We start from the raw sequence: 21,120 nt of genomic DNA on the forward strand, positions 1-21,120 counted from the left end.
ATTTTCCTCTCGAAAAGTGTCTGAAGAATGCATTTTAGTAATTCTTTTAGTTTGGCTCTTTCGGTGGTGAAAATTCTCTACTTTCGTTTATCAGAAAATGTCTTTATTTTGCCTTCATTTTTGAAGGACGTGTGAGGCAGATATAAGAAGTTAGATTGCAGTTACTTTCGTTAGGCCTGTGGGAAATAACATCTAATCTTCTGTCCTTGACTTTTGGTATTCAGAAGTTAACTGTCAGCCCACTTGCCTTCCCTTTGAATAAAATCTCTCTCTTTACTCCTCTAACTCGTGGCTGCTTTGAATTTTGTTCTCTTTTCTTTAGCTTTTCTGAAGTTTTACAACAATATGTCGAGGTGTGGATTCCTCTTATTTATTTTGCTTGGGGTTCACTGGGGTTCTGGAATCTACAGATAGACGGTTTCATCACTTTTAGAAAAATCTTGGCCATGATTTCTTCAAATAATGCATATACCATATTCTCTCTTTCTTATTTCTGAGATTGTGATTAAACAAAATTTATGCATTGTCATTCTAACCCCTATGTTTCCTTCCCTCTCTTCTGTATTCTCCATTCTTTATTGCCTTTCTGTGCTTTTTTTTTTACTTCAGCATATTATGTGGGTACAGGTGTTTAGGTTACGTATGTTGCCCTTGCCCCCTTACCCCCCAATCCGAGCTTCAAGAATGTCTATCCCCCAGGTGGTGTGAATCTCACTCATTGTTTATGCATATGCCTGTTCCCTCCTCCCCCCTCTCCCCTCCCCTCTGCCCGACATCCAATAGATGTTATCCTTATATGTGCACTTAGGTGTTGATCAGTTAATACCAATTTGATGGTGAGTACATGTGGGGCTTTTGTTTCCATTCTTGGGATACCTCACTTAGTAGAATGCGTTCCAGCTCTATCTAGGAGTATACAAGAGGTGCTACATCACCATTGTTTCTTAAAGCTGAATAGTACTCCATGGTATACATAGATCACATTTTATTAATCCACTCATGTATTGATGGACACTTGGGTTGTTTCCACATCTTTGCAATTGTGAATTTTGCTGCTATAAACATTCAGATGCAGGTGTCTTTTTTATACAGTATGATTTACCCAAAAGACCAAATGATACTGTATAAGAAAGACACTTGCCTTCATTTTTGAAGGACATGTTAGGCGGAAATAAGAAGTTAGATTGCAGTTACTTTCTTTAGGCCTGTGGGAAGTAACACCTACAGTCTTCTGTCCTTGACTTTTGGTGTTGGGAAGGTAGCTGTCGGCCCACTTGCCTTCCCTTTGAATATAATCTTTCTCTTTACACCTCTAACTTGTGGCTGTTTTGAATTTTGTTCTCTTTTCTTTAGCTTTTCTGAAGTTTTGCAACAATATGTAGAGGTGTGGATTCCTCTTATTTATTTTGCTTGGGGTTCACTGGGGTTCTGGAATCTACTGATAGACGTTTTCATCAGTTTTAGAAAAATCTTGGCCATGATTTCTTCAAATAATGCGTATACCATATTCTCTCTCTCTTATTTCTGAGATTGTGATTAAACAAAATTTATACATTGTCATTCTAACCCCTATGTTTCCTTCCCTCCCTTCTGTATTCTCCATTCTTCATTGCCTTTCTGTGCTTCTGTTTTTTTATTATGTCTTCTTACCCTTGCTCCAATTCACTAATTCTCTCTTCAATCGTGTCCGACCTACATTAAACTTCCACACTATTAGTATTGAATTTTTCGTTCTAAAAAATACATTTTGGTTCTTTAAAAAGTCGGCTCTGTCCCTCTTGACAATCCCTGATTCTCTGAAGACATTTCTAAAACTGCATTTCCTTCTTTAAGCCAAGAAAGCTATGTCGTTTCATAGTCCTTGCCTGATAATTCCAATATCTGCAGTCTCTGTTGGACCGTTTCTGGAACCACGGGGAACTGGATGATTCTGAAGGTGCTCGTGACTGTGTCATAACATATCCTGTCAATTTTATGGGGAGGAAGAGGCAGAGTCAGAGAATTCGGCTCCCTCCGCTCTATCCCTGGGTTTGCTACAGGAGCCTGCTCTGGGTCCTTGGCCTTGTTCCCTGCCCTCTATGGATTTTGTGTTTCCAGAGGCAACAACAGAGGATGTTTTTTTCTGAGGACCGACTTCTACATCTTTCCAGACTTTTTTCCCGAGAGAAGAAAACATCCTGGAAAACTTTGTCCCAGAGTCCAGTCCCATTTTCCCAAAATGCTTAGACTTGGGAGGCAGCCAGCCCAGCCTAGCTACCCAGTGCAGGGGTGGGGTTTGCCGATGAGATCTGGGAGTAGGTGATGTGCAAACTGAGACCTCAAGGAAGAAGAGGACTGAGATTGGTGAGAGTGAGTGGTGGAAGGGGTGCCCCAGGCAGAAGGAGGGAGAGAGGGAAGAAGGAAAAAGGGAGGGAAGGAGAGAGAAGGTAGGGAGGAAGGAAGGAAGAAAGGAAGGAAAGAAGGAAGGAAGGAAGGAAAGAAGGGAGGGAGGGAGGGATAGAGGGAGAGAGGAAGGAAAGAAGGAAGGAAAGAGGAAGGAAGGAAAGAAGGAAGGAGGAAGGGATAGAGGGAGAGAAGAAGGAAAGAAGGAAGGAAGGAAGAAAAAGGAATGCAGGGAGAGCAGGCATTTCCACAATCACAGCCGCTCTCCTTGGACTTCAAGGAAAAGGCATAATGCATCCCGCATCCCCAGACAGGCACCTGGAGAGGCCTCTGGGACCCTGCCACTGGGGAAGATGCCTGCAGGAATAAATTTCCTGCCCCATCCACCATGGCCCAGGCGTCCTGGGTGCTGGGCCACCCAGGCCCGGCTGCAGGGCATCATCAAAGCTCTCCAAGGAAAGTAAGTGGAGCCCACTGTTTCCAGAGCCCCAGGGGCTGCAAGGGAGAGGCGTGAGGACCAGGGAAAAGTGGAGCAGAGGGCGGCCTTGGCAGGGGAGGGGTGCGGAGCATGGGACGATGCGGAGTAGGGAGTCTGCAGCCCCAGCAACCCTGCTCCAGGCTGGGTAGGGCTGTCCTGCCTCCTGGTCCTCCACGTGACCTTCGCTCTGTGTGTGTTTTCTCCTCTTCTCACGGGGACTCTGATCATTGGGTTTAGGGCCCACCCGCATTCAGAGTGATCTTGTTTTGGGATCTTTACCGGAATTACATCTGTAAAGGCCCTGTTTCCACATAAGATCACATTCTGAGGTTTGGGTGGACACTATTCAACTCAAAGTAGTGTCATTGCACACGTAGCCACCGTGTGTCCCTAGTGTATCCCAAGCCCAGATGAGCCCCGGCACCTGTGGTCAGGAGGTGTGTGCAGAATGAGCGACGATGTCTCTGTTTCTGGCTGTTCCCTGGGTGTCCCTGCCCGTGTGTATTTCAAAAGCGGCGTGGCTCAGCTCTGTCTGCGTTTGCACCCGTGTGCACAGTCTCAGGTCTAGGACACGGCGGCATAAGCACAGAGGGCTGAATGAGTTGAAGAGTGTCCCCCTTGAGGAAGGAGGGCACCGGGGCAGGATGCGGGAGCCAGCCTGCATACACAACGGCTTGCGGCTCTGCCTCGGAGCACTCTATGCTCGTGCAGGGAACTTGGAGAGCCCCTTTGGAGAACCCTGCGGAGGGGTCGTTCTGGCAAAGGGTGGGACAGAGCAAGTGTCAGAGGGAGACAGGGAGCTGGGAGAGCCTTTGTGAAATCTCTAGGAAAACTCGTGTACTGAGGAGCAGGGTCCCTGGAGCCTGCTTGTAGCCAGGGGAGGAGAAGAGGCAGGCACCGTGAGGGAGCGGTGCTGGGCACGGGGTGGGGTATTCCCAGTGTCGGAGGGAAGAGTAGTCCGGAATGGGGTTGAAACCCTGGACTGTCACAGTGCCTATATGGGGCACCTGGTGGGGAAGGCTGAGTGACAGCCAGCTCAGTAGACGGCAAACAGCAACAGTGACAGAGATGCTCCCAACACTGCCAGCTGGGAGGCTTGAAAACTTCTCGCTGAGCACTTGACATCACATCTCAACAGAGGATCCGCAGGGCAGGCGTCTAGTTCTCCCAACACACAATAAGAACCTGGGATTTGAGCGACGGGTCTGCAAGATTCCACAACCTGTGTATGGCAGCGGTCCCCAACCTTTTTGGCACCAGGGACCATTTTCATGGAAAACAATTTTTATTTTATTTTATTTTTCTTTTATTTCAGCATATTATGGGGGTAGAGATGTTTAGGTCATGTATGTTGCCCTTGGTCCCCGCCCCCCAAGTCTGTGTTTCAAATATATCCATCCTTCAGGTGGTGCACATTGCACTCCTTGTGTATACAAATTTTTCCACGGACCAGGGAGGAGGGGGGATGGTTTGGGGATTATTCAAGCACATTCCATTTATTGTGCACTTTATTTCTATTATTATTACATTGTAATATATGATGAAATAATTATACAGCTCACCATAGGTTGGGGACCCCTGTCTTAGAGAACTGGCTCTGGTAGTTGGAGGTGGGGGTGGAACAGAGGAGGGGAGGTGAGCAGGCGCAGTGGTCCAGGAGAGAGGTCAGAGGTGGGTCTGTGTCCATGTGATGGAGGGGCAGGGAGTGAGGTCAGGGATGATGGTGGAAGGACAGGAGGGATGAGGAAGAGGAGCGAGTTAAGGCTGGTGCTCCAGTTACTGGCTCGGCTGGCTGGGTCCCCTCTAAACAACCCAAAGACACTACTTTCCCGTGTGGGCACACCCGTCTCGTCTGAGCTGAACTGTGCATTCTCCAGGTGGTGTTTTCAGCCCTCTAGGCATTGGACCGATGTGGCTCAGAGAGAACACTTAGCAGCAATCTCCAGGTAGTGCTGGGAGGAGACATTGCAACATTGGCATGAACCCTGTCCCGGGCATTCAAAAACCTATTATCAAAACAGTAGCTTGAGTTAGTCGAAGATACATATATATGCACAAATATATATATTTGCAAATTTTCGTTGGACTGAAACTGCAGACATCTGAGTTGATTGCACTCCTCAGTCGATGACATTTTATCATCACTGAGCTGCATAACAGGGGCCATTCTCTTCTGTTTATGCCCATTTATCGTCATGTCTCATTCCTGTTCCCCTACCCGCCACAGGCTGCCGTCCTAATATGCTCAAAGTGCATCCTTCTGCTTGCACAAATTCTTATAAAAGTGTACGGTTGCATATACGTGCGTACATGTAAAGCACATACGTGCTTTCACTGGGGGACATTGTTCTGTGCTGGAGGTATCATATTTCTTTCTGGTTTTCCACCCAGCACTGTATTTTTGAGAATCATCCATGTTGCTATGTCAATATCATGTTTGTTGCTCCTAAATGTTGTCTGCTACGTTCTGGGGTACGCCTCCACCCCCCCTAGTTAGTGGGGGTCGCCCGGGCTGCCCATGACTCTCTGCCATCCTGGACAATGCTGCAATGCAGTTCCTCACCGCCCTCCGCCCCCCGTGTGAGAAGTGCATTAGGGTGGAGACCCAGGAGCGGCATTTCTGAGACTTAGGGTAAGTATTCCTTCCCCTCATGTGGCCATGAACCTCCAGGTACCTGCTAGAATGTCTGCAGCCCCCCATCCTCACATTTGGGCCAACACGCGGCAGCATCCGGCTCTCTACATTTTGCTATTCTAACAAGTGTAATTGACACCACCTTACCGTTTTAAATTGCATTCCTCTAATTGCTAATGAAGGTCCACATGTCCTAATGTGCCATTAGCCTGTTGGGTTTCCTCTTCTGCAAATCACCCACATCTACCCTCTGGCCACTTCCTACTGTGCTTCTTGTCTTCCTTCCTTACTGGTCTGTAGACAGTCCTTGTAGATTCTAGATACTATCTGCTGTCCATTTCCAACATTGTAAATCTCTTCTTTCTGTCTGTCATCCGTTAACTTTATCCACGATGCTCTTTACTGATGTGATCTGGGATTTTGATGCAATGGAATTGGTCATTTTATTTCTTTTATGATTTCTGCTTTTGTTTTGCTTTTAAATAAGTCATTTCCTGTTCATAGACCAGAAAGACCATGCTACGCTTTCTTTTTTTTTTTTTTTTGAGCATATTATGGGGGTACAGATGTTTAGGTTACGTGTGTTGCCCTTGCCCCCCCCTCCCCCCCTAAGTCCATACACTTTCTTTTATGAACCATGTTTTATCTTCCCCGGTTAGGTCCTTAGTGCATCTTGATTCTGTCTCGGAATGGGGTGTTGACAGGGAGTTCAGTCTTAGCTTTATCTCCATAGAGAGACACTTTTCTCAATAGCACCCCTGAACAATTCATCGTTTGTGTTGATTTGTGGGGTGACCTTAACCATAAGTGTGACTCCATTTCTGAGGTCTTCACTCTGCACCACCGGTCTGTTTGTCTGTCTGATCCTACCATGTGTTTTTTCCAAGGCTCCATATTTGGGAATTTTTTTTTTTCCAGATGAGGTCTCTCTGTTGCCCAGGCAAAAGATGAACTTCTGGGTTCAAGCAATCCTTCCGCCTCAGCCTCCAAGTAGCTGGGATTACAGGCACCTGCCACCATGCCCAGCTAAGGGAAGGAAAATTTTCCCTCTTTTCGTTCTTCATTTCCAGGTTGACTTAGTTATTCATGGACATTTATTCTTTCACAGAAGTTTTATAACAAGTATATCATCTTTCTCCAAAAAAATCCAACCAAATTGTTTTTTGAGAGGCCTCCATTGAATGTATAGATTGTATCTGGGGGAAAATTAACATTTTCTAATATTGTCATTCCATTGCATCCATTTACTTAAATCATCTTCCGTGTTTTCTGATAATGAGAGGTTTAATTGATCTCCAAGGAGGTCTTGTGTGCTCTTAGTTAAACTAAAGCCTAGATACTTGATAGATTTTGCTGCTACTTTGAATTGCATAATGCTCTGTTGTATTTAACTTTTTATTTTTAATTAACTTTAAGCTTACAAAAAAACTGCAAACAAATACATAAAATTCTTGTTCTCCCCTTTTTGTCAGCATCTTACACAACCCCAGTACAATTTTCAGGAAATTAAAGTTGGTACAATACTTTTAAGCAAACTACAGAGCATATTGGATTTTTGCAAATTTTTCTCCAGTATTCTTTTCATGTTCCAGAATAGAATCCAATTCATTTTGTTGTTATTTCAACTTTTTGTTATTATTTAGCTCTTATTATTTCTTAATTTTCCTTTTACCTCAAAGATTACTCAGTAATATGTTGCTATGGCAATGTCACCTAAGTCAACCTGATATTTACATTCCAAATATATAGGAAGTGTTAGGTATCCTCTGCTGATTAAATCCCAGTTTCTAGACTTCCTTTATGGCCTAACACAAGGTCTATTTTGGTGACAATTCTATGTCTTAAGTAGTGTTTGGTTTTTTGTGTGCACTGAAAAGGACTATGTGCCTATGTGTGATTCATGTATGTGTATCATTATAATGCATATATACATACGTACATGTTAGCTATAGATATATTTATATATAATAACTCAAATATTAAAAGTGCCAGAATTAAGTACCATAACAATAGTAATTATGAAAAAAATCAAATGGATTTATCTTATAGTAAAAAACAGAGATACAACCCTAGGTTGCCGCAGTTCAAGAAAATCTGACTGTGGCCATCCACGCCCGTCCTTGACGTTACAGTTTTAAGTGTTTACTCTCTCTCAGGCCCTGCGGTCGGCACATTATGAGCATAACCTTATTTAATTCTCCTAACAGTCCTGTCAGTGTGGAATTGCCATTTCGACTTCCTTTTAGGGATGAGAAAACTAAGGTCACAAAGATTCAGGGACCAACTCAACATCCCATAGCTCTGAAGTAAGGACTTCACCCAGGTGTGGCTGAATAGAGACTCTGTGTTCCTACCAGTGGGATTTTAAAAGAGTAGTAATAATTTATTATTATCGGTATTGGTGTTTATGGAGCTCTTATTACGTGCCAGGGGCTGTGCGAAGCACTTAAGGTGCATGACTGTATTTAAACTTCAATACGTTATTATTAATGCTTTTTTGCAGACGGACGTATCTTGGCTTGGACAGGTGCGGGAGACTCTCAGGTGTGCTCCCAGGTAGGACTCACTGGGCACTCTGTGCTCCTAACCACCAGGTCTTCCTCCCTTTCTCCTGCGCTAGGTGTGGCTGCCATGCCACCATGTGGGCTAAACCGCACCTCCACATCTGAATTCATCCTCGTCGGCTTCTCCACCTTCCCGCAGCAGCTCCTGCCCGTCTTCTTCCTGCTGTTCCTGCTGATGTACCTGTTCACGCTGCTGGGCAACCTGCTCATCATGGCCACCGTCTGGAGCGAGCGCAGCCTCCACACGCCCATGTACCTCTTCCTGTGCGCCCTGTCCATCTCCGAGGTCCTGTACACTGTGGCCATCATCCCACGCATGCTGGCCGACCTGCTGTCGGCCCACTGCTCCATCACCCTCCCAGCCTGTGCCAGCCAGATGTTCTCTTCCTTCACATTTGGCTTCACCCACTCCTTCCTGCTCACCGTCATGGGCTATGACCGCTACGTGGCCATCTGCCAACCCCTGCGCTACCACATGCTCATGAGCCCCCATGGCTGTGCCTGCCTGGTGGGCTGGTCCTGGGCTGGTGGCTTCATGGTGGGGATGGTGGTGACCACGGCCATTTTCCAACTCACCTTCTGTGGACCCAATGAGATCCAGCATTTCTTCTGCCACGTGCCACCACTGTTGAAGTTGACCTGTGGAGATGACGTACCTTGGGTGGCCAAGGGCGTGGGCTTGGTGTGCATCACGGCTCTGCTAGGCTGCTTCCTCCTCATCCTCCTCTCCTATGCCTTCATCGTGGCCACCATCTTGAAGATCCCATCTGCCGAAGGTCGGCACAAGGCCTTCTCCACCTGTGCATCCCACCTCACTGTGGTCATTGTGCACTATGGCTTTGCCTCTGTCATCTACCTCAAGCCCAAGGGTCCCCACTCTCTGGAAGGGGACACCCTGATGGGCACCACCTACACGGTCCTCACACCCTTCCTCAGCCCCATCATCTTCAGCCTCAGGAACAAGGAGCTGAAGATGGCCCTGAAGAAGACCTTCCTCAGCAAATTCTTTTTGAAGAACTCCTGATGTGGCTGGCTTTCTGGCAGGGGATTCAGCGGATGGGGACATTCCAGCCTTCTTCCTTCCTTCTCTCCCTCCCTTCTTCCCTTTTTCCTTCCTTCCTTCCTTCCTTCCTTCCTTTCTTCCTTCCTTCCTCTCTCTCTCTTCCTCTGTCTCTCTCTCTCCCCCCCCACCCATTTCTTTCTTCCTTCTTAATAGTTATGTTGGTACAGGTTGAGGGTCTCTAATTAGAAAATCTGAAATCCAGAATGCTCCAAAATCTGAAACTTTTTGAGTGCCGACATGATACCACAGATTGTCTATGTGGGTAGCTGAGATAGTGACGCCTTTGCTTTCTAATGGTTTAATGTACAAAACTTTGTTTCATGAACAAACTTATTTAAAAATATTGTATAAAATTACCTTCAGACTATGTATCTAAATTGTATATGAAACATAAATAAATTTCATGTTTAAATTAATGTCCCATCCCCAAGATATTTTACCAATATCATGTATATGTACATTCCAAAATCCAAAGAAATCCAAGATCTGAAACACTTCTGTTCCCAAGCACTTCGGATAAAGGATACTGAACCTGTCATAGCTCCCAGTTTTTTGAGCATTTATCATCAGCTAGGCACGGTCTTTTTTGGCAGCTTTATTGAGATATAATTCACATATCATATAATTTACCCATTTAAGGATATATGCAGTTATAGCCACAGTCAATTTATTAATAAAACATTTTCATCATCTCTGAAAGAAACTCGGTACGGTTTAGCTATCGTTCTCCTTCCCCCAGCCCCTGGAAACCACTAATCTATTTTTTGTCACTATGGATTTGCCTATTCTGGACGTTTAATATAGACAGAATAATATTCCGTTGTTTGGATACGCCATGTTTTGTTTCCATCAGCTGAGGAACATTTGGGTTGTCGCCACCTTCTGGCTGCTATAAACAAACGAACAAGATTTTTTTTTTTTTTATTTCAGCAAATTATGGGTGTACATATGTTTAGGTTACGTGTGTTGCTCTTGGTTCCCCCCCGACCGAAGTCCGTGTTTCAAATATGTCCATCCTTCAGGTAGTGCGCATTGCCCTCCTTGTGTATACAAATACCCTTCCCCTCCTCCCTCTTCCCGCCTCCTCCCACCGCCCTCCCCCTTCCCTAGCATCCACTAGATGTTGTTCTGATATGTGCATTTATGTGTTGATTAGTTAATACCAATTTGATGGTGAGTACAAATGGGTCCCGTTCTGCTGCTCTTGTGGTGCTCCACTTTGGATAATGGGCTTAATTTTGTGTGGACCTGAGTCTTCATTTCTTTGATCCTAGGAGTGGAATTGATGCGTCATAGGGTAACTTTATGTTTAATTGTTTGAGGAACTGCCAGAGCCTTTTCCAAAATTACTGCCCCATTTTATAATCGCACTAGAAATGTGCGAGTGTTCTCATTTCTCCACATCCTAGCCAGAGCTTCGCTACAATCTGACTTTTTGATTACAGACATCCTAGTGGTACCTTAATGTAGTTTAGATTTGCATTTTCTTGATAATTAAGGATAGGTTTTAAGTGCTTAACACACACATGAGTTCTTTCACTCACAGGGAAGATAGGATTTTTAGTCCCATTTTGAAGATGAGGAAACTGAGCTATAAAAGAGAATAAGTCAGTTAGCTAAAGGTCTTGCCCATGAAGTGGAAAAGCGAGAATAGAAACTATTTTTTAAGTCGAAGCTGGGGATCAGAAGTGCACATTTCTCAGGGATTATGAGGAGGGCAGGCCAGTCTGTTCCAGAAAGGGAGGAAGACCTGGATGGGAAACAAGAGATAAATTCTAACTAGCACCAATGACATGAGGCCAGGACTAGAAATACTTTGTTCTCCTGAGGTTGGAAAGAAACGCCCAGTTGAGAGGACTGCGGAGACCCTTGTAAGTTTGGCCAAATTGGCTGTATTGTTTCTGAGTTTGGTTTTCTTTTTAGTAGATGTATTAAAACAGAAAAGAGTGTCATTTTTAAATATAGATTGTTTGCCCTAACAAATTCATGACTCCAGGTTCCTGAGTTATATTCACAGTTCCACGGTAGTTAACTGGCAATATTTGAGGGCATCCTTTGCCTCCCCTATAAATGGGAAGGGGACCTAAATGGCAAACTCTTCCTGCACCCCCATGCCCTGGAGTTGCCGTAGACGAGGAAACGGCTAAGTGGGCAGCACGAGTCTGGGGTGCAGCCGGTGCTCTGTAGCTAATCACAGTTCCAGAGACAACCTGGAGTATGCCGGGAAACAGGCGAGAAGCAGACTGTGCGAGTTTGAAAGAGTCGCCGTGAAGGTGACTTCTGGGCTATATCTGGGAAACATCACTGTGGTTCTCTATGGTCACCAGAAAAAAAATCAACTTGCTCTAGTTTGGTTGACCGATGTCAATGTTTTCTGACATTGAAATAAACTTCACATTTACTCCTTTGCTAGTTAGTATTAGTCACGTACATTTAAAACAACCAAAGAAGTTGAACTTAGTGAATGTGTGTTGTTTTTATACGTGACATAGTCTAGACCCCAAGGGCGGGATCAAGGTGAAGAGAGTGAGGTAGGGTCCCCGAAGTGCCAGGATGCCAGCTCTGCATCCTGCCTTTATTTAAAATGTTGACATTTGTTCATCATGAATTATTTCCATTAATTTTGATTTTGAAAAATATTGCATTAAACATTATTTATCTCAATTATTAGATTTTTTAGTGGCCCCTAAAATTGGGTGTTCAAGGTGACTGCCTCACCTCTCCTAAAAGGAAAAAAAAATTGCTTGAATTTTTTTCCCATCAAAAGACCAAAAAATAGAAGCCATCGATTACTCAAAATAGAAGTAAGTGCCAGAAGTTCAAATGTAAACACAGCCAGGTCTGGGGTGATGAGCCCCCACCCTGCAGGGATGGAGACAGCTGCCTTATGCCCACTAGCTTTGGCCAGTCCTCCCTGGGGACTCTGTGCTCATCTCCCTTCATTAATTAGCTTTCACTTTCCGAAGTCCTCCACCCGCTGCATTCATAGCTTTTTGCCTTGTCGAGCTAATGGTCCCCTCTGGGCCACATTCTTTGGTATCCCCCAAGGCAGGGCCAGAGCCCAGAGAGGTGATTAAGGGGCAGGAGCAGAGAGACAGGCTGGTGATGACAGGGAGATCCCCAGACTTGAGGGCACCCCCTCCCTGAGCTAACGGCAGCCCAGTGTTGCAATGATAATTTAGCTAGAGGCCAGGGCCAGCTCGAGAGATGCAATTTGCACCGTTCATTTCTCTTGTTTTGCTCTTTCCTTTGCTTTTGGATGGAAGCCCAGACCTCTCCTTAAGGACGTTTTCCCTCTTGTTCAATCCCCAGTCCCCATACTGTCTCTGCCCTGCAGCCAGAGGGGTGTTCCTAAAGGAGAATTCTGAAAAAATCACCCCTTTGCTTAAACTTTCCTTTTCTCTTGGGATACGGTACAAACGCTAGTGTGGCCACCGAGTCTGCACCGTCAGGTCCAGACTCCATCTCCAAATTCATCCTCTGGCTTCCCGGCCCCAGTGGGCTTCACGTTGTTCCTGCAGTAAGCAAAGCACACTCGGGCCACAGGGGCCTTGCACCTGCTCTTGTTCCTCTCTGTGACATCCTTCCCCTGCCTACTCCCACACACCCTCAGTTCTGACCTAAAAGTCACCTTGTGAACAAGCCCTTCCCTGACTTCCCCACCCTGGGTCTGCACCCCTATTACAAGCCCTCATAGCAACTCATTTATTTCCAGCAGAGCTTTGATCATAGTGTATCATATATAATAATTACTGTGACTATTTGTTTAACATCTACGTCTTCCTCTCTTAAGTGCAGACGCTGCTATCAGGGGTGTTGTCTAATTGGTTCAACTCTGTGTCCCAGTAGTGCCTAAAAAAATGCCTGGCACACAGTAGGTGCTCAACAAATGCTGTTTGAATGAATACAGCAGGCTTTATCATCCTTGGCCCTGTTGACATTTGGGGCTGGTGGTGGGGCCTAGCCCGCATATTGCAGGGTGTTCAGCCGCATCCCTGGTCTTGGCCCACAGGATGCTGTAGCATACCTCTCCTCTCCCTCAGCGGTAACAACCAGAAATGTCTCTGGAAACTTCCAAAGGTCCCCTGCGGGGTAAAAACCACCCTTGTCTGAGAACCACTGGAATACAGGAATGAGGGAGGACCTGGCTGAGGTACCTTGGGCTGTAGCAGTCTTCCCCTGTTGGTACCCTTAGAACGTGGTCCGTCTGATGGTTAATTTTCTGTATTAACTTGACTGGGTCATGAGATGCTGAGATATCTGATTTAACATTGTTTCTGGTTGTGTTTTTGAGGGTGTTTCTGGAAGAGATCAACATTTGAATTGGTGGACCGGGTGAAGCAGACGGCACTCCCCAAGGCAGGTGGGCCTCGTCTCACCTGTTGAGGGCAAGAATAGAATAAGAAAGGAGAGAGTGTTGGATTCGACTTCCTCTGCCTGACTGCCTGAGCCAGAACATTGATCTGCTCGTCTTGGTGCTCCTGGTTCTCAGGCCTTCAGACCCAGATTGGAATCTCGGGCTCTCGGGCCTTCGAACTCTAATACATCACAGGTTTTCTTAGGTCTCTAGTGTGCAGACGGCACGTCATGGGACTTCTCAGCCTCCATAAGTGTGTGAGCCAATACCTTGTAATAAATATCTATTATCTATCTAGCCATCTATCTGTATTTTATCTATATATTTATCATCTATCTATCCATAGCCTATTAGTTCCATTTCTATGGAAAACCCTGACTAATATAGCCCATATCTTTTTTTTTTTGAGACAGTCTCACTCTATCACCCTGGGTGGAGTGCAGTGGCATCATCATAGTTCACTGTAACCTCGAACTCCTGGGCTCAAGTGATCCTCCTGCCTCAGCTTCCCAAGTAGCTGGAACTACAGGTGCACATTGCCATGCCTGGCTAATATTTTCTCTTTTTAGTAGAGACTGGGTCTCAGTCTTGCTCAGGCTGGTCTTGAACTCCTAAGCTCAAGTGATCCTCCTGCCTCGGCCTCCCAAAGTGCTAGGATTACAGGTGTGAGCCACCGCGCCTGGCCAGTCCATATCTTGGTTAAAGCCCTGACATTTCTCTGTGTGTCATTCCACCAAACATCATGGGAATACCTCAAAGGCAGGGAACAGCATGGACCCCTCTCTGCACTCTGAAAACTAACACAAGTCTTGATACACAGAAGGCCACAAATAATTATTAAATTCATCTTTAAAAAGCTGGCAATTACCAAGTGCTTTTTGTATGCCGGTCACTGTCAACCGCCCTATATAGATGATGCTCTTTAATTCTCAGAACCATCCTAAGAGGTGGACATATCATTATTATTATTATTATTTGTTTTTTTTTAATTTCAGGATATTATGGGGGTACAGCTGTTTAGGTTATGTATGTTGCCCTTGCCCCCGCTCCCCAAGTCCGAATTTCGAGTTAGTATTATTATTATTAAACCCGCTTGAATGACGGGAAACTGAACTTAAGAGATGGGATGTGATTTACCCAAGGCCAATTTGCTTCATCACTTAATCAGTGCACAGCCCTACCGGCAGGTCAGAATTTCTCTCTCTCTTTATCTCTTGGGAGAGCAAGGGGTTGCCTGTCTTACTTGCTGTCAGCAGTTGCCATGGTGATGAGTCTAGGACCATTCATGGATTCTGGGAGCCACAGGGAAGAGGCTTTTCTTGGAGAAGATTCCGGGAGAAGCAAGTCAAGAAGCTGAATTGGAACAGCACTTCTCCCAGTGGCGTCCCCCACTGAGCCACAGCCTTTTTGCTGTGATTCCACACCTGCCCCTCACTGACTACCAAGACGGATGCCGCAAAGGTTCGTGGCTGCAACAGAGCATTTCTCCAGTTCACACCTCTCCCTCTGATCTTGAGCGCATCAAGCCAAACTTGAAACTCTGATACCACCCTAACTAGGGTTACTCAAAAGTATCAAGTGCTGGATACTGTACTAAGCCATTCACAAACATCGTCTCACTTTAGTCTCGCAGCTGCCTTGGAAGGCAGGTGCTTTTAAATTCTTACAAGTTTAGAGAAGGGATGTGACCTGCCTAAGGACACATAGCAATGTACGAAAAAAGCCAGTTTCCCCACACTCGCTCCAACAGTGCTTTAACAAACTTTACATTTTTTCCAATCGGATGCACAAAAAAAGTATCTTTTAATTACCTTTCTTTGTCCTCATTCTTCTAAATTAATTTATTCAACAAGTATTTGAGAGCCTACCATTTGCCATGTAGGCATATATCAGTGGACAAAATAGATCAAGTCCCTGACCTCCTCAAAGCAATGTTCCAGTGGCCAGAGACAGTCATATCCAACAAGCAGGAGAGATGCCAGGTGTTCATAAGCACATGCAGACAAGTAAAGTAAATTAAGAGGCACAGGGCATGCCGAGGAATGTTGCTGTTTTCTGCAGTATGGTTAGGGAAGGAATCATTGATATTTCAGCATAAAGATTGGGGCAGTGACAGAGGAGGTATATGGACATCTGGGGAAAGAGAGTTTCTGGTAGAGGGTATAGCATGTGCAAAGGTCCTGAGGCAGGAACATGTCAGGTGTGTTTGAGGGACAGCAAGGGGGCTGGAGCTGAGTGATTGAGAGAAAGGGTTGGGGAAGGTGTGGTCAGAGAAGCAGCAGGGCCCAGGTGTGTAGGGCTCTGTTTGCTCTGTAAGAACTTTGGATTTGCCTCTGAGGGAGACAGGAAGCCACTGGAGGGCTCTGAGTAGAGGAGATATTATACAACGTATGTCTGAAAGGCTCAGTCTCCTCTTTATTGAGAATATAGTGTAGAGGGGGAAGAATGGAGCCAGGGAGGTGAGCTTGAAAGATATGGAAACCATCCAAGTGAGAGAGGATGGTCTAGACTAGGGAGATAGCCACAGCGGGGTGTGAATGGGCCAGGTTCTGGATACATTTTACGGGGAGAGTCCCCACTGATTTGCTCATGAATTGGACATGGCAAGGGTGGGAAAGAGGAATAGAAAATGTCTCCAAGGTATTATTGAGTTTGAGATGCTGTTTTCTGAGATAGGAAAGACTTTGGGAGAAAGGAATATGAGAGAGAGAGAGAGAATTTTAATGATGAGGATATGCATGAGTTAGAGATCTGGACAATTAACTTTCGAGATATCTGCCTCATAGCCATGTGGAGATGTTGAGTAGGCAGTTGGAAAGACATAAAGATTGGGATTTGGGAAACATCTATGTGCAGATGGCACCTAAATCCATGATACTGGATGGGACTCCCAAGGAGGGAGGGATGAGAGGGAGTACAAGGTTTCTAATGGGTTTCAAGGCTGCCTTGCATTCCACGGTATGAACAAGCCAACATTTGTTTAACGGCCCTTTATTAGTAGATAAGTCTAATATTTTCCAATCATAAATGTCACTGCTCTCAACATCCTTTTGTTTACATAAATGCGGAATATGTCTACAAGATGTAGATCTATCAGTGGGAAGTAGGAGGCAGGACTTGAGCCCACGTCCATCTGACTCAAACACGACTCCCCACACACTCTCACCCACTGCTCTAGAGGGCAACTAGGTTTCTTTCTCACAGTGAATCCATAAAGCCAATATTCTGGTTTGTTCAATGGTGTGGGGATTAAATTAGTCTTCCCTAGAAATATTTGTTAAGAATTGATATCTTACAAATATCATGCTGGTGCTTGGTATGATGTTGACAAAGAATGGGGAAAAATTTTGAAACCATTCCCACTTAGAACTGGAACCAGACAAGGTTGCCCACTATCTCCACTTCTATTCAACATAGCGCTGGAAGTCCTTGCTAGAGAAATTAGACAAGAGAGGGGAATTAAGGGTATCCAGATGGGGGCAGAAGAGATCAAACTCTCACTCTTTGCTGATGATAAGATATTATATCTAGAAAACCCCAAGGATTCAACCAAGAGACTCTTGGAATTGATAAATGAATTCAGTAAATTCTCAGGATACAAAATCAATGCACACAAATCAGAGGTATTCATATACGCCAATAACAGTCAAGCCGAAAATCACATAAAAAACACAGCACCTTTTACAATAGCCTCAAAGAAAATTAAATATCTAGGAAAATATTCAGAGAAAGAGGTGAGAGACATACACAGGGAGAACTACGAAACACTAAGAAAAGAAATTGTAGAAGATGTAAACAGATGGAAAAATCTACCTTGCTCATGGATTGGCAGAATTGACATTGTTAAAATGTCCATACTACTCAAAGTGATCTACAGAATTAATTCAATCCCTATCAAAGTACCATCATCATTCTTTACAGATCTAGAAAAAATAATTCTACACTTTGTGTGGAACCAGAGAAGATCTCTTATAGCCAAAGCAATCTTAAGCAAAAAGAACAAATTGGGAGGTATCAGTCTATCAGACTTCAAGCTATACTACAAGGCTATAGTAACTAAAACAGCAGGGTACTGGCACAGCAACAGAGATATAGACCTTTAGAACAGGACTGAGACCCAGAAATGAAACCATTCGCATATTGTCATCTAATCTTCGACAAAGCATATTCTTAGCTCAATGTGTGGAACTTACTCAGAGATCCCTCCAAGACTAAAACTTGTGTTTTTTTTTTTTTTTTTTTTTTTAGTGTACGAGATCCACTTTATTCAATAAGTGCTTACTGAGTCTTTCCTATGTGCCAGGCACTATTTTAGGTGCTGGGGATAAGTTGAATTGATTAAAAACATACAAAATCCCTGTCTTCTTTGTGCTTATACTCCAGAGGAAGGATACATGACAATAAACATGATAAAATAAGTAAACTACACATGGTAAATTAGAAGGTGATAGGCATTGTGATACAACAAAATAGAGCTGTCGTGAGAATGATGTCTAAGACTTAAACTTATTTTAAAAATCACAAAGGACTCCTGAGTTTATAGAAACACTCCATCAGCATTCCAAGGATGCATGTGTCAGTGTATGGTGGGTTGCAGTTGCTGTAAAAGACTATGGATGTTGGGATGTTTGGTTTGGAGAAGAACAAGTCCCCCTGGAATTAGGAGCCACAAAACTCACTGTAGGAAGACAATGCATGCAGTGTTGAATGAAGAGGACTTGGAATCAAAAAAAAAACCTACATTGGAAGCCTGACTTTTCCAAATTTTGTGATCTCTGATGAGCCATGCACCTTTTGAGCCTCAGTTTCCCCTCTGTCAAGTGGAGGGGAAATGAAAGATCCTTTGTTCTCATCACACCTTGTGAGGCTGTAATGACACAGTGAGCGAGAGAAGTAACAAGAAGCATAAAATGCAACATGTTTTCTTCAAAGGGGCTTCTCTGTGTTTCCTGGGTTTGACTTAAATTGTTTCCTACATCCTCCTACTTCATGTGAATCTGGGATTCTTTTTACTGCTCAAGTGATAAAGACTGAATTCACACTTTAGGACAAATGATGTATAGTTTACCATTCAACTTAAACCTGAAAACACCTATTTTCAACAAATTGTCAATACTATGTAGCAGGGTCAACCTTAAATCCCTTCTTATTGAGAAATGGGTGAGCCCGTAGGACCACGAGATAAACTTTCACCCTGGGCTCCGCATTTATTGTTCTGGCTCAACAGCGAGTTCCCCGCTTTCTCGTGTGTTAACACAGCAGCCCACATCTCACAGCGGAATCTTTTTCTCGAACCGACCACGAAGACACCTCTGTCTCTCCGCGCTATTCAAGGTTTGCACTTGAAAGGCCAGGGTTTCCTCAGCTTTTTCTGGGAGTCTGCTTATTGCTGTTCCTAACTTCTATTACACAGATCTGTGCGATGCTGAAATTTAGGGTGCTTTGCCCTCCTCTGCTGCAATCTGGGGTAGCCTTAACAAACCTGAGTTGTAGCTACCCGGTGCTGCCTAATAGAGTGTGGTCCATGAACACTTCCGCTTTTCCCTGCACTGCTGATTTGTGTTTTACGATGACCCTGGGTTTTGGCAGGAAGAGAACAGATTTCAGGTGTGTTGCTAACTGACGAAGTATCCTACAGCAGGTAGGACTCAAACAAATCTGATTTTCTCTCAGTGATTATCTTCCATGTCCTTCCACTCCAAATACCTCCCTGGTGCTATTTAACCCCTGTGTATACATTTGTATGCTGTATACAAGGGTCCTGTAAACCTTAATGCATCAGACGAATATTGGTTCATGGAGTGTCATTTTTAACAGTAGCATTTGGTAATCCAATGTCATTGTTTACAAGGAATTTCTCTCAGATCATTACATTTTTTTCTGGGTAGAGTTTGCTGAGGAAGGTCTTCTTCAGGGCCACCTTCAGCTCCTTGTTCCTGAGGCTGAAGATGATGGGGCTGAGGAAGGGTGTGAGGACCGTGTAGGTGGTGGCCATCAGGGTGTCTCCTTCCAGAGAGTGGGGACCCTTGGGCTTGAGGTAGATGACAGAGGCAAAGCCATAGTGCACAATGACCACAGTGAGGTGGGATGCACAGGTGGAGAAGGCCTTGTGCCGACCTTCGGCAGATGGGATCTTCAAGATGGTGGCCACGATGAAGGCGTAGGAGAGGAGGATGAGGAGGAAGCAGCCCAGCAGAGCCGTGATGCACACCAAGCCCACGCCCTTGGCCACCCATGGTACGTCATCTCCACAGGCCAACTTCAACAGTGGTGGCACATGGCAAAAAAAATGCTGGATCTCATTGGGTCCACAGAAGGTGAGTTGGAAAATGGCCGTGGTCACCACCATCCCCACCGTGAAGCCACCAGCCCAGGACCAGCCCACCAGGCAGGCACAGCCACGGGGGCTCATGAGCATGTGGTAGCGCAGGGGGTGGCAGATGGCCACGTAGCGGTCATAGCCCATGACGGTGAGCAGGAAGGAGTGGGTGAAGCCAAACGTGAAGGAGGAGAACATCTGGCTGGCACAGGCCAGGAGGGTGATGGAGCAGTGGGCCGACAGCAGGTCAGCCAGCATGCGTGGGATGATGGCCACAGTGTACAGGACCTCGGAGATGGACAGGGCGCACAGGAAGAGGTACATGGGCGTGCGGAGGCTGCGCTCGCTCCAGATGGTGGCCATGATGAGCAGGCTGCCCAGCAGCGTGAACAGGTACATCAGCAGGAACAGCAGGAAGAACATCAGCTGCAGGTGGGGGAAGGTGGAGAAGCCGACGAGGATGAATTCAGTCACCGCTGAGCGATTGGCTCTCTGCATGGAGGCTGTGCACAAGGCGAGGCGTGACAGGGAGACGCCAGCTACTGGATGAAGAAAGAAAGGTCGTCACCTGCTGCCCTCCCTGGATGTGCTCGAGGGGCCACTCCCGGGAAACGGTAACAGCCGGCATCGGTCCAGTTCCCGCTGTGTGCTTCCTACAACCTAATCCTCTCATTAACCTAGTGAGGAAGAGACGATTTTTGCATCCCCCATTTAAATACCTTGGGCATCGTCACTGAGAATCTTGGGGGGCAAAGAGGATGAGCAACTTGTTCAGGGTAAAGCTGTTGAAATGACAGACCTGACCCTGAATCCACAGCCGGGCTGACCCTGGAAACTATACCCTTCCTTACCCACTATGCCAGTAGTCCCCAACCTTTTTGGCACCAGGGACCGTTTTCATGGAAGACAATTTTTCCACGAGCTGGGGGTGGGAGGTGGGCATGATTTGGGAATGACTCAAGCACGTTCCATGTATTGCACACTTTATTTCTATTATCGTTACATTGTAATACATAATGAAATCGTTACACAGCTCACTGTAGGTTGGGACCCCTGCTCTGTGCTGCCTCCCCAAATGAAAATGTTCTTTCACTGGAGCTTCCAACCATTGCTCCTCTGCCTCCCCAGCCCGACTCCTTCTGATAAATTCTGCTTTTCTGACAGCTTCCAGTACCACGAGATGTCCCTGCTCCTGACTACAACTCCTTGGACCACAGTGTATCTCTAACTTACTCGAACCCATCAGATTCCTCCTCTGGGGTTATCTATCCATGCAGGGTCAGAGATTATGTTGGCTCTTAAAAAAAAAAAAAAGGAGCCAC

At 45.4% G+C, this 21,120-nt stretch overlaps 2 protein-coding genes across 2 annotated transcripts; one reads left to right on the forward strand and one right to left on the reverse strand.

Moving 5' to 3' along the window:
* Positions 1-8,126: 8,126 nt before the first annotated feature.
* LOC105825744 (olfactory receptor 10H2-like) lies at positions 8,127-9,083 on the forward strand. The gene has a single exon (XM_012663631.1). It carries the CDS (start codon positions 8,127-8,129, stop codon positions 9,081-9,083), a length of 957 nt encoding a protein of 318 aa, XP_012519085.1.
* A 10,256-nt stretch (positions 9,084-19,339) lies between these two features.
* On the reverse strand, positions 19,340-20,296 carry LOC105825743 (olfactory receptor 10H1). Its single transcript, XM_012663629.1, has one exon. The coding sequence runs from the start codon at positions 20,294-20,296 to the stop codon at positions 19,340-19,342; it is 957 nt and encodes a 318-aa protein (XP_012519083.1).
* Between the last annotated feature and the right edge of the window lie 824 nt (positions 20,297-21,120).

This window comes from Propithecus coquereli, unplaced genomic scaffold (genome assembly GCF_000956105.1).
Source record: "Propithecus coquereli isolate 6110/MARCELLA unplaced genomic scaffold, Pcoq_1.0 Scaffold816, whole genome shotgun sequence".
NCBI classification, from domain to species: Eukaryota; Metazoa; Chordata; class Mammalia; order Primates; family Indriidae; genus Propithecus; species Propithecus coquereli.